General features: G+C 41.1%; 1 protein-coding gene across 3 annotated transcripts in view; it reads left to right on the top strand.

Annotated features, from left to right (window-relative positions):
• Positions 1-27,011, top strand: part of Dgkh (diacylglycerol kinase eta) — a 164,264-nt gene extending 137,253 nt beyond the window's left edge. For 2 of the 3 annotated variants that reach the window (XM_027390079.2, XM_027390081.2), the window contains 11 exons: positions 1,111-1,221; positions 1,338-1,434; positions 6,839-6,946; positions 9,141-9,254; positions 9,445-9,579; positions 11,463-11,626; positions 12,738-12,843; positions 15,547-15,639; positions 18,494-18,613; positions 19,363-19,471; positions 26,652-27,011. In XM_027390079.2, coding sequence (XP_027245880.1) covers positions 1,111-1,221; positions 1,338-1,434; positions 6,839-6,946; positions 9,141-9,254; positions 9,445-9,579; positions 11,463-11,626; positions 12,738-12,843; positions 15,547-15,639; positions 18,494-18,613; positions 19,363-19,471; positions 26,652-26,704 — 1,210 coding nt within the window. In that variant the 3' untranslated portion in view covers positions 26,705-27,011. Of the gene's footprint in view, positions 1-1,110; positions 1,222-1,337; positions 1,435-6,838; positions 6,947-9,140; positions 9,255-9,444; positions 9,580-11,462; positions 11,627-12,737; positions 12,844-15,546; positions 15,640-18,493; positions 18,614-19,362; positions 19,472-20,808; positions 20,940-26,651 lie in introns of all 3 variants that reach the window. The other variant, XM_027390077.2, reaches the window with a different exon arrangement.
• The last annotated feature ends 886 nt before the right edge of the window (positions 27,012-27,897 follow it).

Below are 27,897 nucleotides of genomic sequence, written 5' to 3'. Positions count from 1 at the left end.
TCCTGTGTTCCCATTGCAGACTGGCTGTCTTGACCACCATGCGTTTACCTGGGTGCTAGCTGTCTGGACTCTGTCTGCATACTCTTGCACCACAAATTCTTTACAAGTTGAGCCATCTCCCCAGCTCAAAAATGCTTTTTAGAAAGTCCCATTTATGTGTTGGTGTTTCTCAGGGACAGCATTTATTGTTACGTTGTTTTTTGAAGTACTTTTTCCTTTTCATTGTTTTTGTTTTGTTTTGTTTTTTGAGACAGGGTTTCTCTGTGTAACTTGTCCTGGGGCTCACTCTGTAAACCAGGATGGCCTTGAATTCAGAGATTCTCCTGTCTCTGCCTCCAAGTGTTGGAATTAAAGGTGTGCAACATCACTAGGCCGTGTGTGTGTGTGTGTGTGTGTGTGTGTGTGTGTGTGTGTGTGTGTGTGTGTGTGTGTGCGCGCATGCGCACGCACGTGCGCACGCGCATGTGTGTGTACATACCAAGACATGTTTCTGGAGGTCAGAGGATCTGACCTTGCAGGCATCACTTTTTTCCTTCTACCATATGGATCATGGGAAATGAACTCAGGTCATCAAGTTGGGTGACAAGCACCTTTATCTGTTGAGGAAGGAGAGGACTGACTCATGTGAACTGTCATCTAATCTCCACACATACACCATGGCATGTGGGAAATACACACCCACCCCATAAAAATGTAATTATAAAAATAAAAAACAATTGTTAATAACACTTACAATAATGTATTGAATTCAGAAGTTTTTCCTTACTGTTGAGTGGAAGAGACTTTCTCATGATTAAGAGAATTGACACGACTTCAAAATCACTCCCATACATAGATCCCTTCAATGGCCTGCGTTGTCAGCACTGTATGTTGCCACAGATTGCTTACGGCTGTCAAAGTAAACAGAAAACAAAGCAATGACTGTCTCTGCTTTGCTTGCATGTGCACTGTGCTTGCATACGTGGCAAATATGTGGGGAATGACTTCTGCTTTCCAATCCTCTAGGAAAAATGGACACTTCATTGGTGTTAAGTCCAATCGTGTAAATAAACTATATGTATTGTAATGAATCTGAAATTGACTCTTATGTACTTTCCCTTATTATCATAGGGAGGGATACTCAGAAAAATGTGTCATGAACAATTACTTTGGGATTGGATTAGATGCAAAAATTTCATTGGAATTTAATAATAAGAGAGAAGAACACCCTGAAAAATGCAGGTAATTTCAGTAATGGTGATAATGTTGTTACTTGGAGGCAATCTTACTTTAATTTCATTTATTATCTGTTTCAATTTAACATTTCCCGAGATTGCACAACAATATTTATTTTTTAGAAGCCGAACTAAAAACTTGATGTGGTATGGAGTCCTTGGGACCCGGGAATTACTACAGAGATCATACAAAAATCTGGAACAAAGGGTTCAACTTGAGGTGAGTGAATCTTGAAGCAAAGACATTTCAGTTTATCCTACACAATTTGTAGAGTTAAGTTAACCTAATTTCCTCTTCATTCATGATTAAATATATTCTGAAGGTAGTGTCAACCCTATGTAGAAACAACAGGGTCAACCTTCAACCATCCTCATTCATTCTTGAAGCTGAGGCTACCAACATGGAGCCTTTCGAGTACTTTAGTAGGACAGTGTCTTTAACAATGGGCTTCTTCCGTCAAATGTCCCAATTGTACAATGCCCAATGTTTTATAAAGTCCTTGAAAGCAGCACTTGAAGTACATACATTTTAATGTAAATATACATATTTTGATCCAATGTTTTGTAACAAGTCAGTTAGTTAAAAATAGGATTTTGACAATCTTTTCTAATTTAAGTAGAAATTTACAGACAACAAAAGTTATTTAATTTCTTGTAGCAGGAAAACGATGGTTGGGAATCCCTGGAGTCTATCACTTACTGTAAACTTATTTTCTCTTATCCTTTATCCAGGGCATATATTTTATATCTCGTTTCCTTTTGTGATTCGAACTTTTTTTAATTTAAAGCTTACCACTTATACAGAGAAAATTATAACTCTTAAGGCTTAAATTCTTTGGTAAATAAACTAAACTGGGTATTGTTGTCTTGGCCATGTCTTAACACTGGAGTGTAAGCTAAACAGATGATTCAATCACTACCAACTAATTGTCATAAAGAAAAGCCCATTGATCCTTTCCACTCTAAAAGTATCACTAGGCAATCAGCTGCTTTGATTCATGGTTGCTTATAAAATTAAAACAGAGACTACTCAGTAAGTGGATACAAAGTCAGGAAGGTTTACCTTTTGGCAAAGGCTCTCTCTCCTCCACAGTCCCACTGCAAGTCAATTTAGGTGCCCTGTTGTATTGCATTGCATTGCATTGCATTGCATTGCATTGCATTGCATTGCATTGCATTGTATTGTATTGTGTTCCTTCACTTTTGATGCAGCTCCCTGGTTGGCCACACTCCTTAAGAACAGGTAGAGAGCTATAATCATTGTTGTTAACCTTATTGTATAAAACAGTAGCTGACACTGCCTTGAGGCAGAAGTGTCAATTAGTAATTGAGGCAGAATCGATAATTTGGTAAAGAAAGATGCTCCTCAATTTATGATGAGTGACATTTGCAGCATGGCTCCAGGGACAGACCTGATTGGGGCAAAAGGGAATGAAGAAATGACAGACAGACAGAAACGTGGTCAGAAAACTGGGCTTGGGTGGTACAGGCTCTCAGCAAGAGAAATTTAGCACTCCAGGAGCTCAGCAGCATATCAAGTTGAACAGGGAGGCAGGGTTATTACGTGATGATAAACAAGGAGGCTGGATCCAGGAGACAGAGTCAGGTAACCTTGGTACGAGCATGCTCTGTCAGTGTGCCATTTTCAGGCCGTAAATATCCAGCAGGCAGAAAGCTATAGTGGACATTTTCTGCACATACTGTCTACACGAACACTTAGTCCCCTGAGGAAGGCCTTGCCTTCTGAGCCTTTCCATGCCTCAGCCTTAGGTTATGGGGTCCTTGACATGGCTGTGCCTGTGTCAACAACACACATTCACTTAGGATTTTACTCACCTGCTCCCTACAGATGAGTCTGATCATAAGTTAGTAGGGAGAAGGAGGGCTCAAAAATACTTTTAGAGCTGGGTCTGATGTCACATGGATGTAAAACCAGCTGTTCAGGTATGGAAGCAGGGTAGTTGCCCACATTCAGGTCTGGAGTTTCAAGCCAGCTTCGGCTACATAGAGTGACCCTTTCTTAAAAAAAAAAAAAAAAAAAAAAAAAAAGCAAAACTACAAAGCCATTTAATATGCCCAGCCTTCTAAACAAGTTATCAAGGTCTTGCCAACCTCACACATGCTCTGAATGCTTACTTGACTCGTGGTTGATGTCCTGATCCTAAGGCTGCTGTGTGATGGTGTTGGTTATTTCATGAGAGTTTACAGAGTACTGTATGAAAAGTGAAAAACATAATGTACTTCTCAGCCCCTGAGGCTGAATGGTCTTTGTTCCTGGAAGTGGTCTTTGTTGCTGGTCCAAAAAAGACTTCTTACCTAAAGCTTTTTCCTTTCCAATTTTAAAAGGCAACAAAAACTAAATATTTATGCCTGCTAACTTGTCTGAGTTTTTACTCAAAACTGTAACTTGCCCTTTACTCCACCTCTGAATGCCTGCTAAAATCTTAAGCATGCTTACCCTGACATGGGCTTTCCTACTCTTTAAAAAGACTCTCCCACCTTCCTGTCTTCACAGATTTCCTGAAGTTTTTCCAGAATATAAGACATTTTCAGACATGTAGCCTTAATTTATCAAATCCATTCTGCCAATGTTGCCTCATGAACCTATGGAATAGAGATTGTGCACAGAACACTGGGGTTTGTGTTCAGTGCACATATGTTAAATTCAGCAGTGTTTGGGGGAATGTTCATCCTTAGTGATGCAAATAAACTACAATCATTTGTAAAACCTTTAGAAACCTCTCTAGATTTTTAAAATATCTTGTGTGTCTGGGTTTTGTGCCTGTGTGGGTGTGCACTGCATACATGCAGGGCCTGTGGAGACCAGAAGAGGGTGTCGGATTCCCTGGAACTGAAGTTACAGATGGTTGTTAGCCCCATGGGGGTGCTGGGAGTTGAACCTGAATTCCCTGGAAGCAGTCAGTGCTCTTAAAAGGCTGACTCACCTCTTCAGCCCTAACCCTCTCCTGATTAAAAAAAAAAAAAAGCAAAAATTTTTTACATGCCTGTAATCCTGTACTTAAGGAATGGCTGAGGCAGGAGGATTGCTGCAAATTCCAGGCTAGTTTGGGATACAGAGTGAGACCCTTTCTTAAAAATACAAAACAAGACAAAAAGGCTTCCGTTGCATTTACAAAAGTAGCATTTTAAAGTAGCTTCTGAAGGTAGTCGTGTGACTTTAAATAGCACTTTCTCAAGGAAAGATAGCTGTTTTTGCTAACACGTTCTTTGTTCTACTAAATAATGATTCATACTAATTTCCTTTCCAGCTGTACACTGAGTGCTAGCTAAGTGCCAGGTGTGTTCCTGAGTGCTAGGAAGCGGTATAGATCTTTGAATGAGAAATAAGCTCCCAGTTTAATGTTAGCCCTGTGGCCTCATGCTAAAGAAAATGATGGTAAGAAAACCATATGGTGGTGAATAGGTGCATGGGTAAAGAGGAAATCCGGTTGCTTACTTTGTAAAAGCTGGTTCATACTGGATTTTCATTTGTTTGAAAGATTAGCAATACTTTTGATTGGACATCAAAATGTAGTTTTTAATGAGTATGTCTTAATGTAAGAATTACTAAATTGGAGACACAGCATCTATTTTACATATGGTATCTACAGACACTTTTCTTTTAAAATGAAGGCTTAACCGTATCAAATGTTCACGTGGATAAAAACCTTATATTGCTGGGCGGTGGTGGTGCACGCCTTTAATCCCAGCACTTGGGAGGCAGAGACAAGTGGATCTATGTAAGTTCAAGGCCAACCTGGTCTACAGAGTGAGTGTCAAGACAGGCTCCAAAGCTACGCAGAGAAACCCTGTCTCGAAAAACCAAAAGGGGAAAAAAAAGAAGAATAAACAAAAGAAAAAAACCTTATATGGCTCTGTTTAAATATTTGATATGATCATAAGGGATGTTTTAAATGTCCATATTTATGGATACCACTGTTGTTTTGGTGTATTATATATAGTATAATGCTCAAACAATTGTCTCTTCAGACATTCCATTCTTTAACTGCTTATGTCCATCTCAGTATCTTAAGTTTTATTTAAGAATGAATAAATAAAATAAAACAAAAACATTAAATAAATTAAAATACATTTGAGAAGCAACATTTATGAAAATGCCAGTTTTGCATCTACTCAGTAATTACTATGTGTAATTACTGTAACAGTCATAACCTCCATTTCCCATCTAAGTGGTAATTTAATTTTCATTTAGTTAAATTACAAGGTAGCAGTGTACAGTGCTATTCAATATGCATAGTTTTTCCTTGCCTTTGCATCTAGCCACATAAACAACACAGCTTTGATTAAAAATTTTGAGTGTGTGTGTGTGTGTGTGTGTGTGTGTGTGTGTGTGTGTGTGTGTGTACACGCGTGCGCGAGCGCGTGCATTTCTGTTCAAGTATATGGGGAGGTCAGAGGACAACTTGAGGGATATCTTCTTTTCATATACATGTAAGTTCCAGGTATTGAATTCAGGTTGTCAGGGGTGGTGACAATGCATCTTTACCTGCCTAACCATCTCATTACCCCCGCTAGGCCTTCAGTTTAGATGTTGCTGGTTAGTTACCAAACCCAGGGCGAGTACCCAGTTGTGAGAGGTTCTCAGTGAGATTGGGGGGGGGGGAGGGGTGCAGATCAGAGCTTGCTCTTAACAGGGCCTGCATTCAACATGGTTCCTAAAACACGAACAGAGATATCTCAGCAACACAGGCTAGGACAGCAGTTCTCAGCCCATAGGTTGTGACTCTTTGGGGGTCCAACAACCCTTGTACAAGGATCACCAAAACCATTGCAAAACACAGATATTTACATCACAATTCATAACAGTAGTAAAATTACAGTTATGAAGTAGCAATGAAATAATTTTATGGTTGGGGTCAGCACAACACGAGGAACTGTATTAAAGGGTTTCAGCATTAGGAAGGTAGAAGACCACTGGGCTAGAAATTTTAATAACTGATCTGAAGGAGATCCAAGAAAAGCACGGCCTGGTTTGGGAGGAAAGATGAAGGAAACATGTTTTTAATTCAATTTTTGTAAAAATTTCTTCTTTATACTTTTTTCCCCTTGGTTTTTGGAGACAGGGTTTCTCTGTGTAATCACTGAGGCTGTTCTGGAACTCTCTTTGTAGACAGCTAGGCTGGCTTCCAACTCATAGAGACCTGCCTGCCTCTGCCTCCCTAACTAAGTGTTGGGAATTGAAAGGGTGTGCCACTACTCACTACTGTCCAGCTTTTTTTTAAAGTTATTTATATTTTAAGAAAATGTTTTAATTAAGAAAAAAGTAAGATGATGGCCTTTGTAATATTTGAGAGTTTATCTACAAGTAGCTAGCACTATGGACGCATTCCCCTGTTTCAAACTCTTGGTAATGTGGAAGGGTGTGTTTATAAGAAAGCAAGCTCCGGGGACACACTGCTGTCCCAGTAACTCTGAAGTAACAGTTTTGCTGTTTTTGTCTCACCTCTGAGCTTTGTATTTTGAGATAGGGCCTCATGTAGCCCAGGTTGCCCTTGAACTTGCTGTGTAGATGAGGAAGTTCATGAACCCCTCTGCTCTTCCTATGTCCACTCCGAAGTGCCGAGATTTTAGGCGTTCTAATCTCCAGACATTTTACCTTGCAGTGTGATGGACAGTATATTCCTCTGCCCAGTCTACAAGGCATAGCGGTGTTGAACATCCCTAGCTACGCGGGAGGCACCAACTTCTGGGGTGGAACCAAAGAGGATGATGTAAGTAGGGTAATGGGGTTAGAGTTTATTTCCTCAGCGCCAATAAAATTACCAGAATGTCTAACTTTTTAAAATGTACTTTGTGATATTAATGCCATGTCAATCTTTACCTGACAAATGTTTTTTACAATATTTGGAAGGTGAGGTAGAATCCCTAGTGTTTTATGTCAACATTCTCGCTCATGAATACACTCTGAAGTTTCTCCAGGGTTCTGGCATTAAAGGTGTGTAGACTATTGGTGTTTCCTTGTATTATGAAAGAAAGAAACAGTCATGTTTGCTCTAAAAAGAAGGAAAAAGAGCACAATTATTGAAGTGGGCATACCACAGAAAGATGTTGAAGAATCTTCCTCTGATTTCAGTTTGAGGCTTAAATGAGCACACAAGGTATAATGCTCAAGGCATGGATCGATGCTTGGTTCTATTGAAGTATAACAACAGACTCGCCCATTCTTCTTGCCAGCATGTCAGTCACCACTCATATTCTGAAGGTGTGAAATCAGTGAGAGGAAGATAAGGTTGACAACTCCTGAACACTCATAGGCACTCAGAACAGCTCCGTAGTCATTCTTAACACCCACACGATCTCCTCCCCACCTCCTCTCCTCCTCCCCTCCTCTCTCCTCTCCCTCTCCCCTCCCCCTCTTCCTCCCCCCTCCCCTATGTGCTTGTGTGTGTGTGTGCACACGCGCATGCGTGCATCAGGAATCAGTACTGAGGTCCCTGCCCATACTAGTTGACCCCTGTAACACTGGGCTACAACCTCAAACCTTAACTTCTTAATGTTAGCCTTGAAAAACTGGAGACAAAGTTTCCACGGTTGCTAACAGAGGAGCAACTTGAATCCAGGTGGTCTGATAACAGAAAGTAGAAGGTTGACACTGAAATTATCAGTGTCAGCACGTTTGTGGGCTCGTATTTCCAATACAAGTTTTAATTATGATATTCTTTTAGAGTGAATATTTTTCAGTCATCGTTGCCTATAATATAGCAAGTGAGAAAGTAACCAGAACAGAGTGACAGGGCCTAACCTTCTTGGAACCAGTTGTGTGAGCATGCACTTAACATAAAAGCAGAGTATTCCTGGGGAAGTTTTGCCCTCTGAGGTTTTTTTGTTTCCACACTCACAAAGCCCTAAGACGATGTTATATTAAGACATAAGGCACGGGGCTGGAGAGATGGGCTCAGTGATGAAAACTCACTGCTCCTGCAGAGGACCCTGGCTCAGTTCCAGCACCCAGCACGAGCTCACAAGCACTGTACCTGCAGCTTCTGGGTACATGTCCAAGTTTGTTCTATTGCTTTGGTAAACTGCATGACCAGCAGCAACTTGGAGAGGAGAGGATTTATTTCGCCTAATCACAGTTGACCATGGCAGGAAATTAGCACAGGAACTCAATGTAGGAACTGAAGCAGAGACCTCATGGATTAGGCTGCTTACTGACTAGTCTGGTGGCTTGCTCAGTCTGCTTTCTTATGCAACCCAGGGCTGGTACTGCCCACAGTGAGCTACGTCCTCCCATATCAATCAGTAATCAAGAGTAAGCCTGATAGGCGAGCCTACAAGCCAGTCTGATGGAGGAGGTTCTTCCATTGAGCGTCTCTCTTTCTGGAGGATGGGGGCTGTGTCAAGTTGATAAAAACTAACACACTCTTCTGGTCTTTGCGGGCACCCGCTTTCACTTGCACACAGCGACATGCAGAAACACCCACATGCCTATCATTTAAAAAAATGAAAATAAATGTTTGAAAAAGATAACAGCACAAATGTATATAGCTTAGAACACCCTGACAGAATGTCTTTAAAACATGCCAGGTGCACAGGATCACGGTTTCCATGATCATCAGCGTCCGCTTTTGGGCCCTTGTATATTGTCATCTTATCAAAATGTCTACCAATTATATGTGAAGTATTACCACATTCGTATCCAGATGAACTATTTAGAAATGTGTTGGCCCAGAGAGCACTGGAGGAGACAATTAAATACTGTGTGGATGTTGAAACCCTTTTTGAAAGTATGTTTATTTTAAGCTGTCTTTGGTGGTAACTGCCTTGGTCTGTTACTTTCTGATATTTACCTCTTCACTGTCTGTTTTTAGGTGTTTGGTGTCTGTCTGGCAGAGTTTGGGGGCTTGATGTTCTATTCTACCTAAACCTTGGGTGGAAATGAGCGCAATCAATTTTCCCTTTTAGATATTTGCTGCGCCATCATTTGATGACAAGATCCTGGAAGTGGTTGCAGTATTTGACAGTGTGCAGATGGCAGTATCAAGGGTCATCAAACTGCAGCATCACCGGATAGCACAGGTTGGTTTCCCACATCACAGCTCACTCTACTTCTTGGGTCTCGGAGCACAGAAGGAAGCTGTCTCAGACGACGGCTGCCCTGATATGCTTCCGTAAAATACTGACTTTCTGTCATGTCTCTGTCACCCTGTCGTCGCACAGAGACTCAGGCCGATCTGTATTCTCAAATAACATATTGGCTTTATTTCAGTGCCGCACAGTAAAGATCACTATATTTGGTGATGAGGGAGTCCCCGTGCAGGTGGATGGTGAAGCCTGGGTTCAGCCTCCAGGGATCATCAAAATTGTCCACAAAAACAGAGCTCAGATGCTAACAAGAGACAGAGTACGTAACGGTCTTGTGATTTTCACCTTCCACCGTGTGCATGTTGGGGACCGTGTTGTGCATGAGTGTGCAGCGCCCACACATGTCAGGGAGGGGTATTGCCCCTGCCTGGAGCTGGAGTTTCAGGCGATTGCTTGTGAGCCATCTGACATGAGTGCTGGGTCCTCTGCAAGAGTTGTACGTGTGTGCCCTTGACCACTGGGCCATCTTTCTGTCCTCCAAATACTCTTCTAGAATTTATCAAATTCTTTTTGAAAGTGGGAAATTAGAAAACATTGAGAGGAATTATCCCTTAAATATTCGGTTTAGCACATTTGCAGCATTTAGCTCGTTGTAGTTTTAAGTATGAGCGAAGGTTTACTCAGTTTTATTTTAAATCAAATAGGTTATCCTTTTACTATTTGTAGACTTACTGGACAATTAAGCAGAATGTACATAGAACTCTAATTCTATTCCTACGTATTTCTTTCCATCCACATCCAGCACACATAAATCCCATTGTTGATATTTTGAACCACTGGTGCAGTTTTTACAATAATATATTGTTAACTGCCAGACATGGTGGCAGCTACCTTTAATTCCAACACTTTGTAGGCAGGGGCAGGTTGATTCTGCTAGTTCAAGCCAGCCTGGTCTATAAATTCAGTTCTAGGCCAGCCATAGCTACACAGTGAGGCTGTCTCAATTCTCTCTCTCTCTCTCTCTCTCTCTCTCTCTCTCTCTCTCTCTCTCTCTCTCTCTCTCTCTCTCTGCCATCTCCATACTTTGATATTCCCCAAAAGAAGTATTTTTAATTAAGGTCAGCCCACAGTATTTATATTATCTAGTAAAAGAATAAAGTAAAATAAAATCTGGATTGATCACTAATTGAATAAATAAAGATTGAAGCGTGAGTGCTATTTGTTAATATCAGTGTGTACCAGGCTTTCTTGTAGGCCACCAACCAGCTCCCAGATCACAACACAGAGACTTATTACTAATTATGAATGCTCAGATTTATCTTACGCATGTCATGTCCCACTGTTCTTTTAACTTAACCTGTTTCTCATCATCTGTGTTTTGCCTCAGGGCTTTTTTTTTCCTTCCTTCCTTCCTTCCTTCCTTCCTTCCTTCCTTCCTTCCTTCCTTCCTCCCTCCCTCTCTCCCTCCCTCCCCTTCCTTCTCCTCCCCTCCCTCCCTTCTGTGTGTTCTATTCTGTGTCTGTCTGGCTACTTGGCTTCTAGCCCCAGGCATGCCCTTCTCTTTCTTCCCCACTCTCTTCTCTCTTGTTTTCTTCTTCTCCCTCTAGATTTCTCCTCCTACTTATTCTGTCTGCCTGCCAGCCCCACCTATCCCTCTCCTGCCTAGCTATTGGCTGTTGAGCTTTTTAATAGACCAATCAGGTGCCTTAGGCAGGTAAAGTGAAACAAATGCAACACATCTTTATATAATTAAACAAAGGCAGCAGAAACAAATGTAACACACCTTCACATAGTTAAAATAATGTTCTGCAGCATCAGTAGTATAAACATCTTCATTGTTCACATTACTGTCTCTTTAATGTGATACAGTGAAAAACTTGCAAAATCCCTTTCACCAATTTAATGAGTTTTTAGAGTATAGCAAAGCACTCCAGTTTCAGACTCTTTCATGTAATACCTAGCTATCATATATCTAATCTGTATGTGTATGTTATATATTTTATTTAACTTATTAACTATATATCTAAATTCGTATATATACATGAATATATACATATCTATGTATAAACACACATATACACATGAACACACCGATATTTATATGCAAGTATATATACATGAATGAATATATATATACATATTTAGTTATATCAGTCTCGGAGCTCTAACGTAGCCATCTCTTGCAATCCTGACTTTAAACAGGCTTTCGAAAGTACTCTGAAGTCTTGGGAAGACAAGCAAAAGTGTGACTCTGGTAAGCCAATTCTTCGGGCCAACCTGTACATCCATCCCGCCGCTGACCTGGCAACAGAAGAGGTGTCACAGATGCGGCTCTGCTCCCAGGCAGCAGAGGAACTCATTACTAGGTAAAGTGCTTCTGCTGGAGTTTTGCCTCGGAGAGAACTCTGATCTTAGCCAGTATTAGGGCATTAATAAGGGATATGTTAGCTTATTTCATTCGTTGCCACCAGAGGGTCTCAGCTATGTTTCATCCCCTTTATCAGGTCTTCTGCAATGCTCTCTGTAGTCTACATCTTACATAGCTTGGAAAACTATGATGACCTTGCCGTGCCACACTTGGAGTTTTCATTAGTATTTCTGTACCACCTACTTACTCACATGTTGCTCTGTGATTACTCACTGTGGACGACAGGTCACAAAACATGATAAAACAGTTGTAGGATCACTTTTGGCAATACACACCAAAGATTTAGAGACCACACCTAGTTACCTTTCTAGACAGAAAAGGGAAGAGATCTTTTTAAAACTGAGTTTGATAAATGTAAAAGACATAAAAATTTGGCCAGGTGATAGTGGCACACGCCATAAATTCCAGCACTTGGGAAACAGAAGCAGATGGATCTCTGTGAGGGTGAGGCCAGCCTGTTCTATATAGTGAGTTTCAGGACAGCCAGGACTACACTGAGAGAAATTCTGTCTTGAAAAATAAACAAACAAAAGATAAAAAAAAAATCACTACAGCGGCACTATTCAGAGTGGAAGAGAGGCTGTGACAAGATCCTTAACTTAGCTTCCAAGTGAGAGTGGCAAGTTCTCAGCCTGCCACTCACTGGCACTGTACGCATTTCCAGTCTCTTTGAGCCCCGATGCATTCATCTGCAGACTTGAGAAAATTTATCGTCATAGGCTGTTAACATTAAATTCTATAATATGTATAAAACAGTAAGCATGTAGGTGATAAATATGGTAAGTTGTTCCCTGGTGTGTTGCATTGGCAGTTTCTGCATTGAGGTGTAATGGATACAGCGCCAGCTTAGTATGTGCGAGGCTCTGGTTTCAACACAGCACATCAGTAAACCAGCGAGCAAGCAAATGTCCTGGAGACTTGAAAGCCACACTCTGTGTAGCCTTTTTCGCTTTTCAGCATGGCTATCTCCAGGCAAGGAGAGACTCTCTTATAAAGTCAGTGTTCAGCAGTGCCCCGGATTGTTTATTTTGCCTCATTTTTACTTTTAGTATTTGTGATGCAGCCACGATTCACTGTCTCCTGGAGCAAGAACTGGCTCATGCAGTAAATGCATGCTCCCATGCCCTGAACAAAGCCAACCCACGCTTCCCAGAGGTGAGGATTTAATGGTAAATTATCTTTCCACAGATTCTTTTGGTATTCCAACTACTGTAAAAATACTATAGAGACCCTCCTTGTGAAAGATGGTAGTGTCTCCCTGTTGCTGTGATTACAAATGCTAACCAAAAGCACTTTGAGGGGGAAAGAGTTTATTTGGCTTACATGTTTCCATCGCAGTCCATCATGAAGTTAGCTTAGTAACTTTGGCAGGAACGTGGAGGCAGAAACCATAGAGGAACACTGCCTACTGGCCTGCTTCTCAGGTTCACCTTTAGCTTCCTTATGCCTCCGAGGACCACCTACCCCCAGGTGGCACTGACCGCAGTGGGCTGGGCCCCGCCCCCCAATCAATCATCAACCAAGCAAATGCTCCACAGATCAGGCTACAGGCCCGTCTGATGGAGGCATTTTTGCAGTGGAGGTTTACTCTTCTCGATACTCTAGCTTGTGTCAAGTTGACAAACTAGCCAGCACAAGGTTCTTCATGAGTTTTACAAGGCATAGTAAATTTGTGGCCGCAGTTTTGTTTGCCTTTTTTCTGCATATTATATTTCTGCTCTTAAATTTTCTGCATTTCCTTCTATTTCACTTTTAGTCACTTGCCACCTTGACATCTCCTTTCAAGTCTTTCTATGGTTTTTATTCTACCATCCATCCATCCATCCATCCATCCATTTTGGGGATAGAGGGTAGCCACAGAACGCATGTGGAGACCAGAAGACCACTTGCAAGAGCTGGTTCTCTCTTTCCACCACCATGTAGGTTCTGGGTACTGAACTCAGTCAGCAGGCTGGGTAGCAAAGCACCTTTACCTGCTGAGCCATCTCATCTCACGGTCAAGCATCTTCCATCTGTTGTCATCGTCCCTTCTTCCTCTTCCTTTACCCTTGCCCTGATCCTAAACAAAAGGCAAACCTAAAATGACCTCATGTGCTTGGTTGGAGAGGTTCAGTCATTTCTCAGTTGTGCTCTGATGCTGAGCTTCACTTTTTGCTGAACTGTAAGTGGATGCTTCGTTAGTTTAATGTTGGTGTTGGTGATGGAGTGGCCACAGTGTAACTCCTGGAATGCGAGCTACTATACAATGGGATAGTCTGGGGAAAGCTGATAACGTTATTTTTTTTTTAATTATTCAATTGAAACGACCCAAACTAATGTTCAACTAAATGTCATTGCTGGTGATTAAAGTTCAAAAAATCAATGTATTTGGTACTACCAAGTGAAAACAGAACTGCAATGAACCCTTGAAACAACACGGAGGGTGAAAGGACTCTGCCTTCTCTGAGTAGAAAAGTCTGTGTATGACCTTTAACTCTCCCACAGCCTGACTACTGTAATTGTCTGCTGGTGACCAGTAATGTTAAAGTCACTTGACACATCTTAGGTGATTTTACTTATTTATATCTTATGTGTATGTATTATAGGTTACGTGTATTTATTTTAATGCATGAGTGTTTGCCTTAATGTATGTCCATGCACTGTTTGTATGCAGTACCCCTGGAGGCCAGATGAGGGCATCAGATCTCCTGGGACTGGAGTTACGGATGATTGTGAGCTGCCTGTCTTACGGGTGCTGGAAATTGAACCTGGGTCCTCTGGAAGTGCAGCCAGTGCTCTTAACTATTTAACATATATTTTATATATTGCATATGGTGAAAGATATTCAAGGATCATGAGAGAGCACTATTACTGCAATACATAATTTCCTGGATAACTGGGCAGGCAGAGATAAGTTGTGTCGTGTAGAATTTTAAGCAGATACCATCAATATGTGAGCTCGCCACAAGGGCAACAGAAAGAAGCTGACATGATTACAACAGTAAAATCTGTTCTGCAGTTCATTTCACCAAGTTATGATTTAACAGTGCACTTTACAATGATCTACACTTGCGTCAACCGAGAACGACACTATTTTTTGAGTACATGAGTGTATTTATTAAAAATACTTATTTTATTTTTAATTCTATATGAGTGTCTTTGTGTTTGTGTGTCTGTGTTGGGGTATATGCAGTTGACAACAGGTACCCTAGGAGGTCAGAAGAGGGCCTTGGATTCTGTGGTGCTAGAGTTACAGGCAATTGAGAGCTGTCTGACATGGTGCTAGGAACCGAACTCAGGTCCTACAAGAATGGCAACGCTCTTAACTGATGAGCCCTCTTCCAACCCCGACATTCTGATAGTTGAATTTGTGCATGTATTTTATGTATTCATAACCTATTTAACTTTTTCTTAATTTTGCTCAATATTTCCTGGCTCCGCAGGTAAGATTTTTCAAATGGCCACAAATCTACAAAGGTGTGCATAACTGGACTCCCCCCCCACACACACACACAGACTGTTCAAACCCATGATATGCGAAGTCTATCGGTATAATCAGATATTTTCCTTCAAGACATAAGTTTCTTTGATTTAACTTTTATGGAAATATGTGTATTTTAGTTCCAGCATATATGTACTTATGGGTAGGAAATGTGAGCCTGAGTATATTTACATTTTAGGTCATTCTTTCAATTTTGTGATTTATTAATTAACAGAAATAATCATGATGACAAACCTGTGTACAAAAATTCGAATTTGTTAGAGAATTTTGGTATTTTTTTTAACAATTGCTTATAATGAGAATAAAATTTGTAGAGTTTATTGGTGATGGAATCGTAATTTAATATGGGAATATATGTCTTTGCTACTCTTTTCTAGAGTCTTACAAGAGACACTGCCACTGAAATAGCCATCAATGTCAAGGCGCTATATAATGAAACAGAGTCCTTGCTAGTTGGCAGGGTTCCTTTGGTAAGGAAAAGAAATGCTTGCTAGCTGTTCAAGTTTGCTTCTTTGCCTGTGATTCACCATGACCCGAAGCAAATTAGAGAGGAAAGGGATTGTTCCATCTTACAACTCCCAGGTCACCATCCACCACCAAGAGAAGTCAGGGCGGCATCCTGAGGCAGGAAATGAAACCCAGACCATAGCAGAACATGGCTAGCTTCCATGCTCAGTTCATTGGCCTTTCTCTTACAGCCCAGAGCCCACTGTCTGGGATGGTACTGCCCACTGTGTGCTAGGCCCTCCTTCATTAATTAGCAATTAAGAATAGTCCCTCCTTCATTAATTAGCAAATAAGAAAATGCCTTACAGACAAGGCCACAGGCCAATCTGTTGAAAGAAATTCCTCATTTGAAGTTCCTTCTTCCCATGTGACTCTAGGTTTGTTGAGCAAATGGTGAAATAAGAATCTGCGCCTTGCTTCATTAGTGAGTATGTATTGAGCAGATCTCTGGCCTCCATCCTTAACCTCCCTTTCGACCAAACTTTCGCCTTCAGAAAGCAAGGCTAAACTTTAGAGCTCTGATTGTGGCTGTCATGTTCTCATGCCACTCCTCTCTCCCCGGTCTGCTTTAAGAGATCTGAGCTGTATAAGGGATAGTAGACATTCCTCAGCTATTTGTATGCGCACAAATTTAGGAGAAATCGCAGTTTCATTCTCCCAGTGAATATTGGAAATATGATTGGTATGTTCTTCCATATTAGCTCTATAAGCTTTGTGTTTCAAGCAGTTTCTGTTTTAACTCAATTTGGCCCTAGAAATCAAGTATAAGAAAATGTGAATCTGGCTAAAACCCACAGACCTGGAGCATAAATATGGCCAGCCCTTTCTGTAAAAAAACACCTGAATGGTTTTTGAATATTCTAACATTGAGTCTTTCGTCACCGATAGCTGGATTGTGGCGTTGGGTGTGTGGAAGGCCTAACACATTAGCTGTCTTTCCCTTCCTTGCATCCCTTTGAATGATCTCAGAGCATTTCTTCTCGAAGTGGTTTCATCTGTTTCGGCAAATATAAACCTACATAAAATTATAAAAGTCATTAACGTCATAGCACTTGAAGTGGTGGATTGGGGAATTGGACTTCCTGCTGGGTTGTGACTGTGGTCCCGCAAGATGCCACCACTGGAGCCGCCTTTCTGCTTAATAGACCCAGAGGCTTCTGTTAGGGGTAGCACTGTTCACCACCTTCTGGGGAACTGAAACGAAGCTTCCCAGGCCACAGGGTGGCTGCTGCCACTCCTGCTATGTAGAGCTAGTGGGAAGATGCATTGGTTACTTGTTGTTAAGATGGGTGAAGGGCCCTTCTAGGCTATTGTTGACACTATTTTTGTTAGTCAGAATCTTCTATTGCTTTTTCCAAAATAAGCCCATCCAAAATCCTGTGGGCTGTGATTAAGGTCCCAGTTTTTAAATGGGAGTGCTTTTGTATATCACTTGAAAGATTTGTAAGGTCATTATGACAACTTTGTCCCTCGCAACAAAAATGTCTCCTTTGCTCTAATGTATTATATTTAGTGATTATATTTTGTTAAAATATAAGGACATACCCCCTACTTCTATTTCTCTGTGATCCTCAAATATGGATATTTGGTTTGAAATATGTCTCAGTAAATTTTACCCAAACTCTTAGCAATAATATGACAATAACGTTATATTTGAGAACAACTAAAGTTTATTTTTCATTTTACTTCCAGAACAAATGTGAAAAACGATTTAATCACTTTAGTTATACTAAATGGAAAATGGTAAATGTCATACAGTAGAGTGGAAAATCTCATTATTTCATTAACTACTAGGAGGTACTTTCAGTATCATGGAGAATCCACAACAAAAAGATACTTATTATAAACCATAAAGATAATCTCAGAACTTCCCTTTTTAGTATTCTGCGAACATCTGTGTAGGTACTGTGGACTTTAAAATGGTCTGTAAAGGTATTGGTTAACTGAAAAAGCCCTCAGAAATGTTCTAGTCACATTGTGCTGTTTCTAACACAGAGGAAACTAGGGTGCCTAAAGTTAGTTACCTTCCTAATTTTGCATAGTTTGTAACCAAGCCAGGACTAGAATCTCATCAACTGCCTTCTAATTCTGTGCATTGTAATACCTGCCTTAAGTTATAGTGAATAGCAGATGACAATTATATTCTCTTCAGACTAGCTGCATCATGTAATATCATACCCAACATATCCAGTTACTGATGAGAATGTGTAGTTTTATTATTAATGAAATGAGAAGACGGGTGGTAGCTGAGCTCTTTGTGTCCTGTCCAGTTGAGTCAGTGTGTCCATTCAAAGGGGTCCTTATCTTCTCAACAGCTATCTAGACATCCAGTCCCAGATAACTAGACCCTTGGCTTTTGGCTCTATCCTGATTTTTTGTAATAGTTCTTCATCCCAAATTTTTCTGAGATTCACTTTTCCCTTAAACTTGCTATTTTGATTTTCCAGATTTTTTTTTGTGATATGCTTTTTACATGACAAATATTTGAGGTTTTAAAAAAAACTGTTCATGGAACTGTTGCTTGTTCATGGAACATCTGTATGTTAGAAGAATTTTGACCCAAATATAACAGTTCACAGATAATATGCTTGGAAACAGTGAAGGAGGAAGGGGAAAGGTATCCAAGAAAGCCCGAAAGTAGCACTTTTGGAGGGGAAATTCTCAGCACCAGTTATGCATGTCAGCTTCAGGATCAGGGACTAGAACGAAAGCTACTTGCTTATATCAAAAGGAAGGATGCTGAAAATGGCCCTGTTGTTGTATAAATTTGGTCACTGAGTCTTGCTTTGTTTCCTTTCTCCCCCTGCTGGTGAGTAGCAGTTGGAATCTCCCCATGAAGAGCGGGTATCCAGTGCCTTACACTCTGTGGAGGTGGAGCTGCAGAAGTTAATGGAGATCCCCTGGCTTTATTACATCCTGCACCCCAATGAGGACGAGGTATGGCAAACTCAGCTTACTGGCGGATGTAAACAGTGAGAGTGTAGAGTTTGGGCTTACTTTTGAAGAAGAGACATTTCAGGAAAATGAGTTTTGAATACCACTTAGAAAGGTTTAGTTAAGGGAGAAAGGGCCTTTTGTGAACATGGACATTCAGTAGAGTGGTGTGTGTTGTGTATTCAGAACACATTTGTGCTGCTTTTATGTCAAGAGAGAGAGAGAGAGAGGGAGGGAGGGAGGGAGGGAGGGAGGGAGGGAGGGAGGGAGGGAGGGAGGAAGGAAGGAAGGGAGGGAAAAGGGAACCTCAATTGTGAAAATGCCCTAGCAGGTTGGGTTGTGGAAAAGCCTATAGGGCATTTTCCTGAATAGTGATTGATGGGAGAGGGCCCGGCCCATCCCCCTGGGCTGGTGATCCTGGGTTCTATAAAAATGCAGGCTATGCAAGCCATGAACAAGCCAGTAAGCAGCATCCTCCATGGCCTCTGCATCAGCTCCTGCCTCCAGGTTCCTGCCCTGTTTGAGTTCCTGTCCTGACTTCCCTCAGCAATGGACTGGGATGTGGAAGTGTAAGCAGAAATAGAAACCCTTTCCTCCCCAGGTTACTTTTAGTCATGGTGTTTTATCACAGAAAGAGTAAACCCTAATTAGGACACCATTCCTATTTTATCCCTATTAGCAGAGTGGGCTTTTCTTCCCATAACATCCTAAAACAATGATTTTTTTTTTTTTTTTTTGCTTGTTTTAAACAGGAACCTCCTATGGATTGCACCAAAAGAAACAACAAAAGCACAGTCTTTCGTATCGTGCCAAAGTTTAAAAAGGAAAAGGCTCAGAAACAGAAAACAAGTTCACAGGCTGGTAGGTAGCTCCATCGTGGGGGAAAAAAATTAACTTACTGAAAAAGTGTCAGTGAGGGGATGGGAAGAATGTCCTAGAACCAGGTAGTGGTGGGCGTTTCTCAGCACTGCAAATATACTGAATACCATTGAATTGTACACTTTAAAATGATACATTGAACCGTGCCAATCACATCATACCTAACATGTCCAGTTAATGTGAGAATGTGTAGCTACAAATGAAATGAGGCGGTCACCAAGTTCTTTGTGTTCTGTCTGGTTGAGTCGGTCAGTGTGTCTATCTTCTCAACAGCTGCTTAGACATCATTGTATAACTTCATTTTCTTCTCACAGTTAAAATTCCAGATCACTTTGATAAGGGGAACATAAACATTTTCTTTTACTCAGCTTGCTAAATATATTCTTTCACTGAAGTTACAAATCCTCTTTTTCCCGGTTTTAAGGACAGTGAACTTGATAACACCGGTGCCTATTTCTTCTGTACCCTGCTGCTTTCCTGGTTCTCTTCCCTCAGAGTTTAACTCAATGCCTGCTGTGCCAGTACCTTGGGGGTTCTGTGTCTAGACCTGCCTTCATGAAGAAATCACTTTACAAATTCTTAGATGAATTTCCTTGATTCTTGTGAGTTAGTCATCTTTAGAAAAAGTAATATAAAACCTTACATCTACAGGAATAACTATTGAGGAGTGTTTAAAAACCAAACACAGCAAAAAAAAAAAAAAAGTAGGGTTTTACTATGCTAGCACACATTTAATAACAAGTTTGAAAGAACAGTTATCCATACTGAGAAGTAGTATAATTCAGCTAGTCTTGTTATGTTAAAGCAATCTGTAGGCATTGATTGTTGGAATTGTTAATAACAGTAGAGTCAATAAAGGCAAGACCCAAGCAGAAAAAATGTGTGAAACCAAGTAGCCCAGATCAGATTCTAATTTTAATTAATATTTGTAGCTCACTTCTAACTAAACCTTTTTATCCATGGTCTTAAGCCAAGGTATCAGAGCACATGATTTTTGCATCATTGATTCTAATGGTGCAGAATTAGCGCCCTCATACACACTGTGTAGTTTGGATGAGAAGCTGGGCCACAGCTGGAGGTGTGGGTGCAGGGTGGCACACAGCCTTGTATAGTCACATCCTCCTCATGTCCGTTGGCAGTCCATAACCTGCATGGGGAGGGGAGGGGAGCTTCCTGAAGTACCCACTGACCCACTGCCTTCCACCTGCCCTTTGCTAGCGCTGCTGTCTGTATGTCTTGCGTCTTCTATGGCCGACCTTTTGCTTTGTAATGCATCACGCATGTAGAAATTAAGGGGGTTTTGCTCTTAACTTTGGTAGTTCAGAATTGGGGCACAGAGGAAGTTGCTGCTTGGCTGGATCTGCTCAATTTGGGAGAGTACAAAGAAATCTTCATCCGTCATGACATCAGAGGGGCTGAACTTTTGCATCTGGAAAGACGAGACCTTAAGGTATTCCTTTTTTTTTTTTTTTTTTTTTTGAGCTTCTTTTTGGTTTTGGAACATTTCTTGCAATACAGAATCTTTGCTCCTGTGTGTCCTCTGTCATGTGCTTTCAGCTTGGCTTGTGTTATGCAAATGTCCAGTCATCTCACACATTCATTGCTGGTGGTCTGATTTCCTTGTGTGCTTTTCCAGTGAGTATGTCAGGAGGATTTTCTCTGACTCTGGCTGAAGCACAGCATGTACCTACTAACTTTGCTCTGTGTCCATTGGTGTGGCTGTTATTGTCCTCACATTTCCAAGTGGGGCATGTTTCTGTCACCTCACTGTGTTGCAACTGCATGGATGGTGATGGCTATTGTTGGAAAAGACTACAAATGAATATACCAATTGTAAAATATCAATAAGTCTTTCTAGTATATGAAAGTGTATATGAAACAGTAGTGATAATTTAGAGTCCTATGATTTGGTTGTGTTTCTAAACTGGACTTTAGGGATCACAGGAATAACAAGACCAGTAAATCAAAGCTTCCTTTTCATGACACATTGTTAATGTCTTAATAATCCCAAAAAGAAATAACATTATTTTCTTTGTAACTGGAGCTACAAGTATGCATAGCTGCTTTCTCAGTCATACATGCCACAGCAGGAAAAGCTTTCATTGATGACATGCAGTAATTCCTTGGTTTTCTTTGGGTACATACTCAACAGCAGAACAGCCAAGGCAGGGCTATTCTGTACAGGATTTAAGACTAGAATGATAGGAGCTGGAGAAACGGTGCCTTCAGGAAAGCTGCTGCAGCTGCACAAGTGTGGGAACTGGAGGTCCATCCGAAGCACCCATGCAAACAACAGCAGTATGGCAGCATGTGTCTTAAACGTCAGGACTGGGGGTGATTAGAGACGGGAGGATTCTCTATCCAGCCAGTCTAGCAACGACCTCTAAACTCAGTGAGAGACCCCCGTCTCAAAAATATGATCATGAGTGATGGAGGAAGCCACACATCAACTTCTGGTCTCCACAGGCATGCACACGCAGAGAAGCATGCATAGTAGGAGTTTGCTGTGTTGTTTTTTCTTGCTACGTGCTGCCATTTTAAACCACAGTAAATAACATTGCTGTAACAATCCCTTACCGATAGATCATGTTCTGGAATGCATAGAGTTACGACTTTTCTAGTTCATTCATAAGTCCTGTGCGTTCATCTGAATAATTTAGCAGAGGTTTTGGTTCAAGTAATAGATAGTGTGAAGTTCATATCTTTATTAATAAATTGTACAGTGCTTTAGTAGAATACTGTTCCTGTCTAAACATTCTTAGCTGTGATCATAATAAAATAATACATTAATTATTCCATATGTCCTAACTGATGCAGTTCAGAATACACTGTTACATTCAGTTCATAAAGCAAAGAGGTGACCTCAAAACTTGAAAAGAATATATGTACATGTGCACACATATGACATATGCACAGAACTATAGGACCTATTTATGGCTAGTGTTTATGTGACTTCTGATAACATGGCTGGCTGCAATATCTGTTGGAATAGTCAGTTGCTTGTTAATGGATTGTGCTAGGGCCCCTTAGTGTCATTTGCCTTCTAGAGGTTGACATCATACATATCCACACCCAGATACATACATGTTCATGTTATGTGAATACATATATAGATATATACTCAACACACAGGTGTATACATATCTGTACACATATATTGAATGTCGCAAATATTTGCCAAATGTTAAAATTCATTCGTACATAGAAGCCAAATAGAGCGATAGTCACCTGTGGGAAGAGAGAGAGAGCAGGAGAAGAAAGGAGAGACAGTTAAGAATTAATGTACTAATCTTTCTCATTAGCTTTTCATGGGTTGGTTTTGTTTTCTTTGTGTTTTTAATGCCAATTATTTTTCTCCCTCAACACTTTCCTTGAGAAATTTGTATCGCCACTTACCCCTTCTGGTTCTGAAATAGGGTATGGGTGATGAGGAAAGGACATTTTTACAGAGAGAGAGAGCCTTCTGGAGCACAGGGCTATGAACCGGAGAGCCGCTTCTCCATCCTCTGTGTCTGAGCTGTCAGAAGCAGCAGACTGTAGACCAGTTCAAGAATGCTGGGAAAGAATCGCCCACCGTGGAGTCATCTTACACCCATTCCCATCGCTTCAGCTCCTACTCCTGAATGTCAGTGATTCACAGTCTCCTCCAGCTCTTGATCTCATTAGTGACCCATAGGATTGTGTTGCCTACTGGCTGCCGATACTCGAGTATCACAGGAGGTATAAATTTTACCATGTCTCAAGAGGGACTGTCATCTTCTTTCCCTCCCCTGTTCTGTCTTCCCCAGCTCTGCTTTGTTCTAAACTATGCCCCTAGCCCCTTGGGTGCTGGAAGCAGAGACTACCCAGAGTCAGATTCAGCTCCTCCCTCTTCGTGATCCACCTCGACATTCTAGCCAAACTCTTACATTCTGGATTCTGCTCCATCGTCCCCCTCAGGCTCTCCCCAGGACCTTCCTTCAACCTGCAGCATCTCACATCCCACTTTCCCATGGAAGATCAGTAGCTTCATCTAGGTCTTCTGACTGTTCCTCTGTCTCTCCAGTCCATAATCCATGTTGCATCACTACGCTACATTGACATCTTCACTCAAGTATGTTACTTCTCTGCTTCAGATCTTCCAGCGGTTTCTCATTCTTGGGAGAATAATGGCGTCCATCTCTGTGGAGGCCCAAAGGCCCCGCCTCTTTACTCACACTCTTGTCACTGGCCCCTGACCCATCCACTTTGGCCTCCTTTCAGTTGCATAAAAATATTGTTTCTGACCGTAAGGATGTGTCCTCATTGTCTGTTTGTCTCATCACCCCTCACCCAGTCAGCTTCTTCCCGGGGTTTGACCAAGTGTCCCTTCCTTATCACAACTGAAGATAACACCCTGACACTTGGCAACGAGAAACATTTCTAACATGCTTTAGCTGAGGGGGAAGCCGGCAGTGATCTTTCCCCTTCTGGAACACAGTAGGGAGGGTTACTGGAGAAGATGGTAAAGGCATAGTAGAGGGCTGCCGCCCCCCCCCCCCAATCTGGAAAGTTGCATATGGGTAGCTGCAAGGATAACTCAGTATCTACAAAACAGTCTTGGACAAAATTTTGTCTGTTCAAAAAAAACCAAAAAGTCAGAAATAAGGAATTTGATAAATGCAATAAGTACACAGGTCTGGGGAGGTGGAGACTGGGAAGGAATCTAGCCAAGTCAAAGAGCCCCAGGTTCAGAGAGACTCTTATCTCAAAACCAGGCAAGACTTCCAGTGGAGGGATTGGAACACTAACCCAGCAACAAAACCTTCCAACCTACAATCCTTTGTGCCTGCTGGGTGTGCTGGTGTAAAGGGGCATAGAACTGTGGGGGTGGCAGACCAATAATGGGTTCGATTTGAGACCCATGCCACCAGAGGGAGAGGCTCCTGACACTGCTTGGAGAGCAAGGAAACAGAGTCCTAAAAATAGAAAAGGACAGAAAAGAAGACACTCTTGTATTGATCTTTGGCTGCTACATGCACCTACAAATCACGCACCTGTCTGCATGCATACTACTACACACAAACACATCCACATAAAAACTTAAGTATACAGTGATATGGGCTTATGATATTTGCTAAAATGACAGCTATATAAATGTCAAAGCAAATCTTTTATAACAACCTACAAACCAGAAGACATGATGATACTGAATTTGGTCAAAGAAACTGTAGCTAACCCTCTAGAAAACATTCCTGTACCAACCCATTAATTCTGAATAGAATGCCAAAGGTGTTTGTATTCTGGAGAATGCAGTGTTTATAGGGCCTAAAATAAGATGTTTAATACTTAAATATATTTTATAAGCAGAGTGCTATATTATTACAAAGTCTAAAGGGTAAGTCTTCTGCTTGAATGGGAACTCTGAAGTGTAGCATTTACATACTTTTTGCAAAAAAATGTATTTTTTATTTATGTGTATCTCTGTGTGAGTGTAAGCCATGAGTACAGTGCCCACAAGGCCAGCAGAAGGGATAGGGTTCCTGGGGCTGGAATTAAAGATAGTTGTAAACTACTTGACATGGATGCTAGGCACTGAACTTGTATCTTCTGTAAAAGTAACAAGCTGTCTTAGTCACTGAGCCACCTCTCCAGCCCCATTAAAATGTTCATTTACATTCCAAATGTATGCAGCAGACATGAATTTGGACTTGCCTTCGAGTCTGATATTTATCACATAGCTAAGAAATGTGTAGAGCCTTAGGACTAATTTTGTTTGCTCTGGTAGCACATGAGAGCATTTGCTTTTCTTGGTCAATTAAGTTTGATAAAAATGTTACCCTGAAATTATCTCAAGCTTGGCTAGCACTGGCTATGGCAAAGTTGTTTTCTGGAAGAATTTAGAGTGATGGTTATTATTGCTACCCTAAAGTGTAAGAGAGAGTGTGTATGCTGTTTCCATGTGTGTAATTTAGATCAGTTGGGTCTGCTTCATTTATAAGTTTAAAAATGAATCCAGCCCTTACATTATAGAACCAAGTGAACATTCTTAGCATACTTCCGTTTTGTAAACAAGTCCTCTTGTGGTTCACTTTTGTGTGTTTGTGTGTGTGTGTGGGGGGGGGATTCAGGAAAGATAGGAGAGAAAAACAGGAGATCACTTAGAAGTCCTGGGGCCAGCTAGCCTGGGATGCACTGAAGAGTAATTGAAACAAGAGAGACCTCGCCTCAAAGAAGGAGGAGGAGAGAACCAATTCACAGAAGTTCGTCCACATTGTCACTGTATCATGCACAATGCCCAGACTCATACATATACACTCACACACTCTTGCACACTCACAAATAAAGACTTCGTAATCAGATATTCCAGTCAAATCAGGACTCCTGATGCAACTACAAATAAATTTATCATTTAAATTTTAGGTGGTGGGCACTTGTGTCTTTCTCTAGGATTAAGCCTCACTTTTTTTCTCCCCAAAGCCTGGGTCTCATGTAGCTCAGGCTGCACTCATTTGCTATATAGACCTTTCGATCCCTATCTACCGACTTCGGTCTCCTAAATCCTGGGGCTTCAGGCATTTGCCACCAAGCCCAGAAGGCCACAATTTTAAAGTTTAATATAGCACAAGATATAAATAAAGCGCCAATGGTGGCACTTAATTCTAGAGGATGGGAAGCTGAGGCAGGAGAGTCACTAAGAATTCAAGAGTCAGCCAGACAAGATAGCAGGACCTTGTCTCCAAAGGAAAAAGAAAAGAAAAAGAATGTGTGTGTACATGGACATGGGAAAAGACCTGTTGCCCTTCATCCTTTGCCTCAGGTCACAAGAGAGGCTTGTCTTTAAAAAAAAACAAAAAAAAAAAAAGAAAAAGAAAAGAAAGAGGAAAAAAAATCTGAGTTTTGACTCTTGAGCAGTTTCCCTAGCTGTACATAATTCATGAAGATACCACATTTAAGAGGATTTTGTATGGGGTATGGTGTCTTTGTATTGATTGGTCATTTTTTTCAGTATCAGTCTATTTCTGTTTTATTAGCTTAGTTTTCTAGCTATCACTTCCAGAACCATTGAAAGTAAACTGTTAGTAAAGTGGATGAAGTAAATGCTAATTATGCTAATTACTAGTTGAGATTTTTAACTTCCAGTCTTTTCCCTCCCTCTTCCCTCCCTCCCATCTTTCTGTTTTTCTTTCTTTTTTTTTTTTAGGACCTGGGGATTCCGAAAGTGGGTCATATGAAGCGAATTCTCCAGGGAATTAAAGAGCTTGAAAGGAACGCTCCCAACTTGGTCTGAGGTGTGGTCACACCGGTGCTATTTCCTGGAAGAGAAGTCCTGGGGACTCAATACAGAGTTCTTGGAAGCCACTGGCTGTTCTTGCGATTTACTGGTAGATAAGCACCGCTGAAGCACCTCTCTGGATGGATGTTTTGCTATGGGTGAAAGTTTTGATTTGAGGTATTAGAAAATAATTTTTGTGCCAACAACAAAAAAACAAAACCCAATCCCTTTCACAAAGCCATTTTCTTATTGTGCAAAACTGACATGCTCGAAAATGCTTGCAGTAGTGAAGGAATGGGTGGGTGGGTGGGGGCAGTTGCCTTGTTTAAAGGTGGAATTGCTTGCTCATTGTCCCTTCTCCTTAGAGCTGGGGGCCAGCAGGAGGCTCCTCTGTGTGCCTGCAGCTGTGTTAACAGTGTGCAGCTGAAACTTCTCAGGCTTCCTTCCTGAAGGCATTGGCTCCTTCCTAGAAACCACTGGTTAGGCTGTGAAGATAGGAATTGTAGTTTGAGTCTTTTCACCCCAAGCTCCCAGTATCCACTGGTCCAAGAATACGGTGAGACCAATCCATCACATACTACAACTGATGCAAATGTAGTGCACAGTGTTCCTGCCTGAGTTGTCTTTCTTTTTCTTGCATGTCACATATATTGTTGTAGTACTTCAGTAGCTTTAATATCTGTCATAGTGAAATTTAATTTATTACCACCCAACTACCCAAGCACTTTTTAGCTAGTTAACGGCACTTTTCCTCAGTGTGGACTTTTGAGTAACTATGCCATACCTAAGACTCTGTGAACGTTCATCTGTGCCATGATCAACAAATTATATACATCATACACAGACCAAATTTATTTGCCTGTCCCAATGCATAGATGTGTGCATTAAGAGGATTGTTGGGTATTTACATACACTTTACATGTTCTCTTGCCTAAAAAAACTTACTGCAACTTTCCAAACCCAAATCCTCACATTTTGTTCCCAGTTTTTTTTTTTTTTTCATTTCAATTTAATAACCATTTTGAGTTTCTGCTTGAATTTGTAAGACCATTGACACCTACAAATTGTCCCAGGCCTCAGCTGAGATTTGCACCTGAGTTATCTGGACTAGCTGAAGCGATTATTGACATGAACTCCCCAATGGAAAAAATTTAATTTTGTTTCTTAAGGGCTT

This window comes from Cricetulus griseus (genome assembly GCF_003668045.3).
Source record: "Cricetulus griseus strain 17A/GY chromosome 1 unlocalized genomic scaffold, alternate assembly CriGri-PICRH-1.0 chr1_1, whole genome shotgun sequence".
Classification (NCBI taxonomy): Eukaryota; Metazoa; Chordata; class Mammalia; order Rodentia; family Cricetidae; genus Cricetulus; species Cricetulus griseus.
This window is presented reverse-complemented; position numbering and strand designations above follow the sequence as displayed.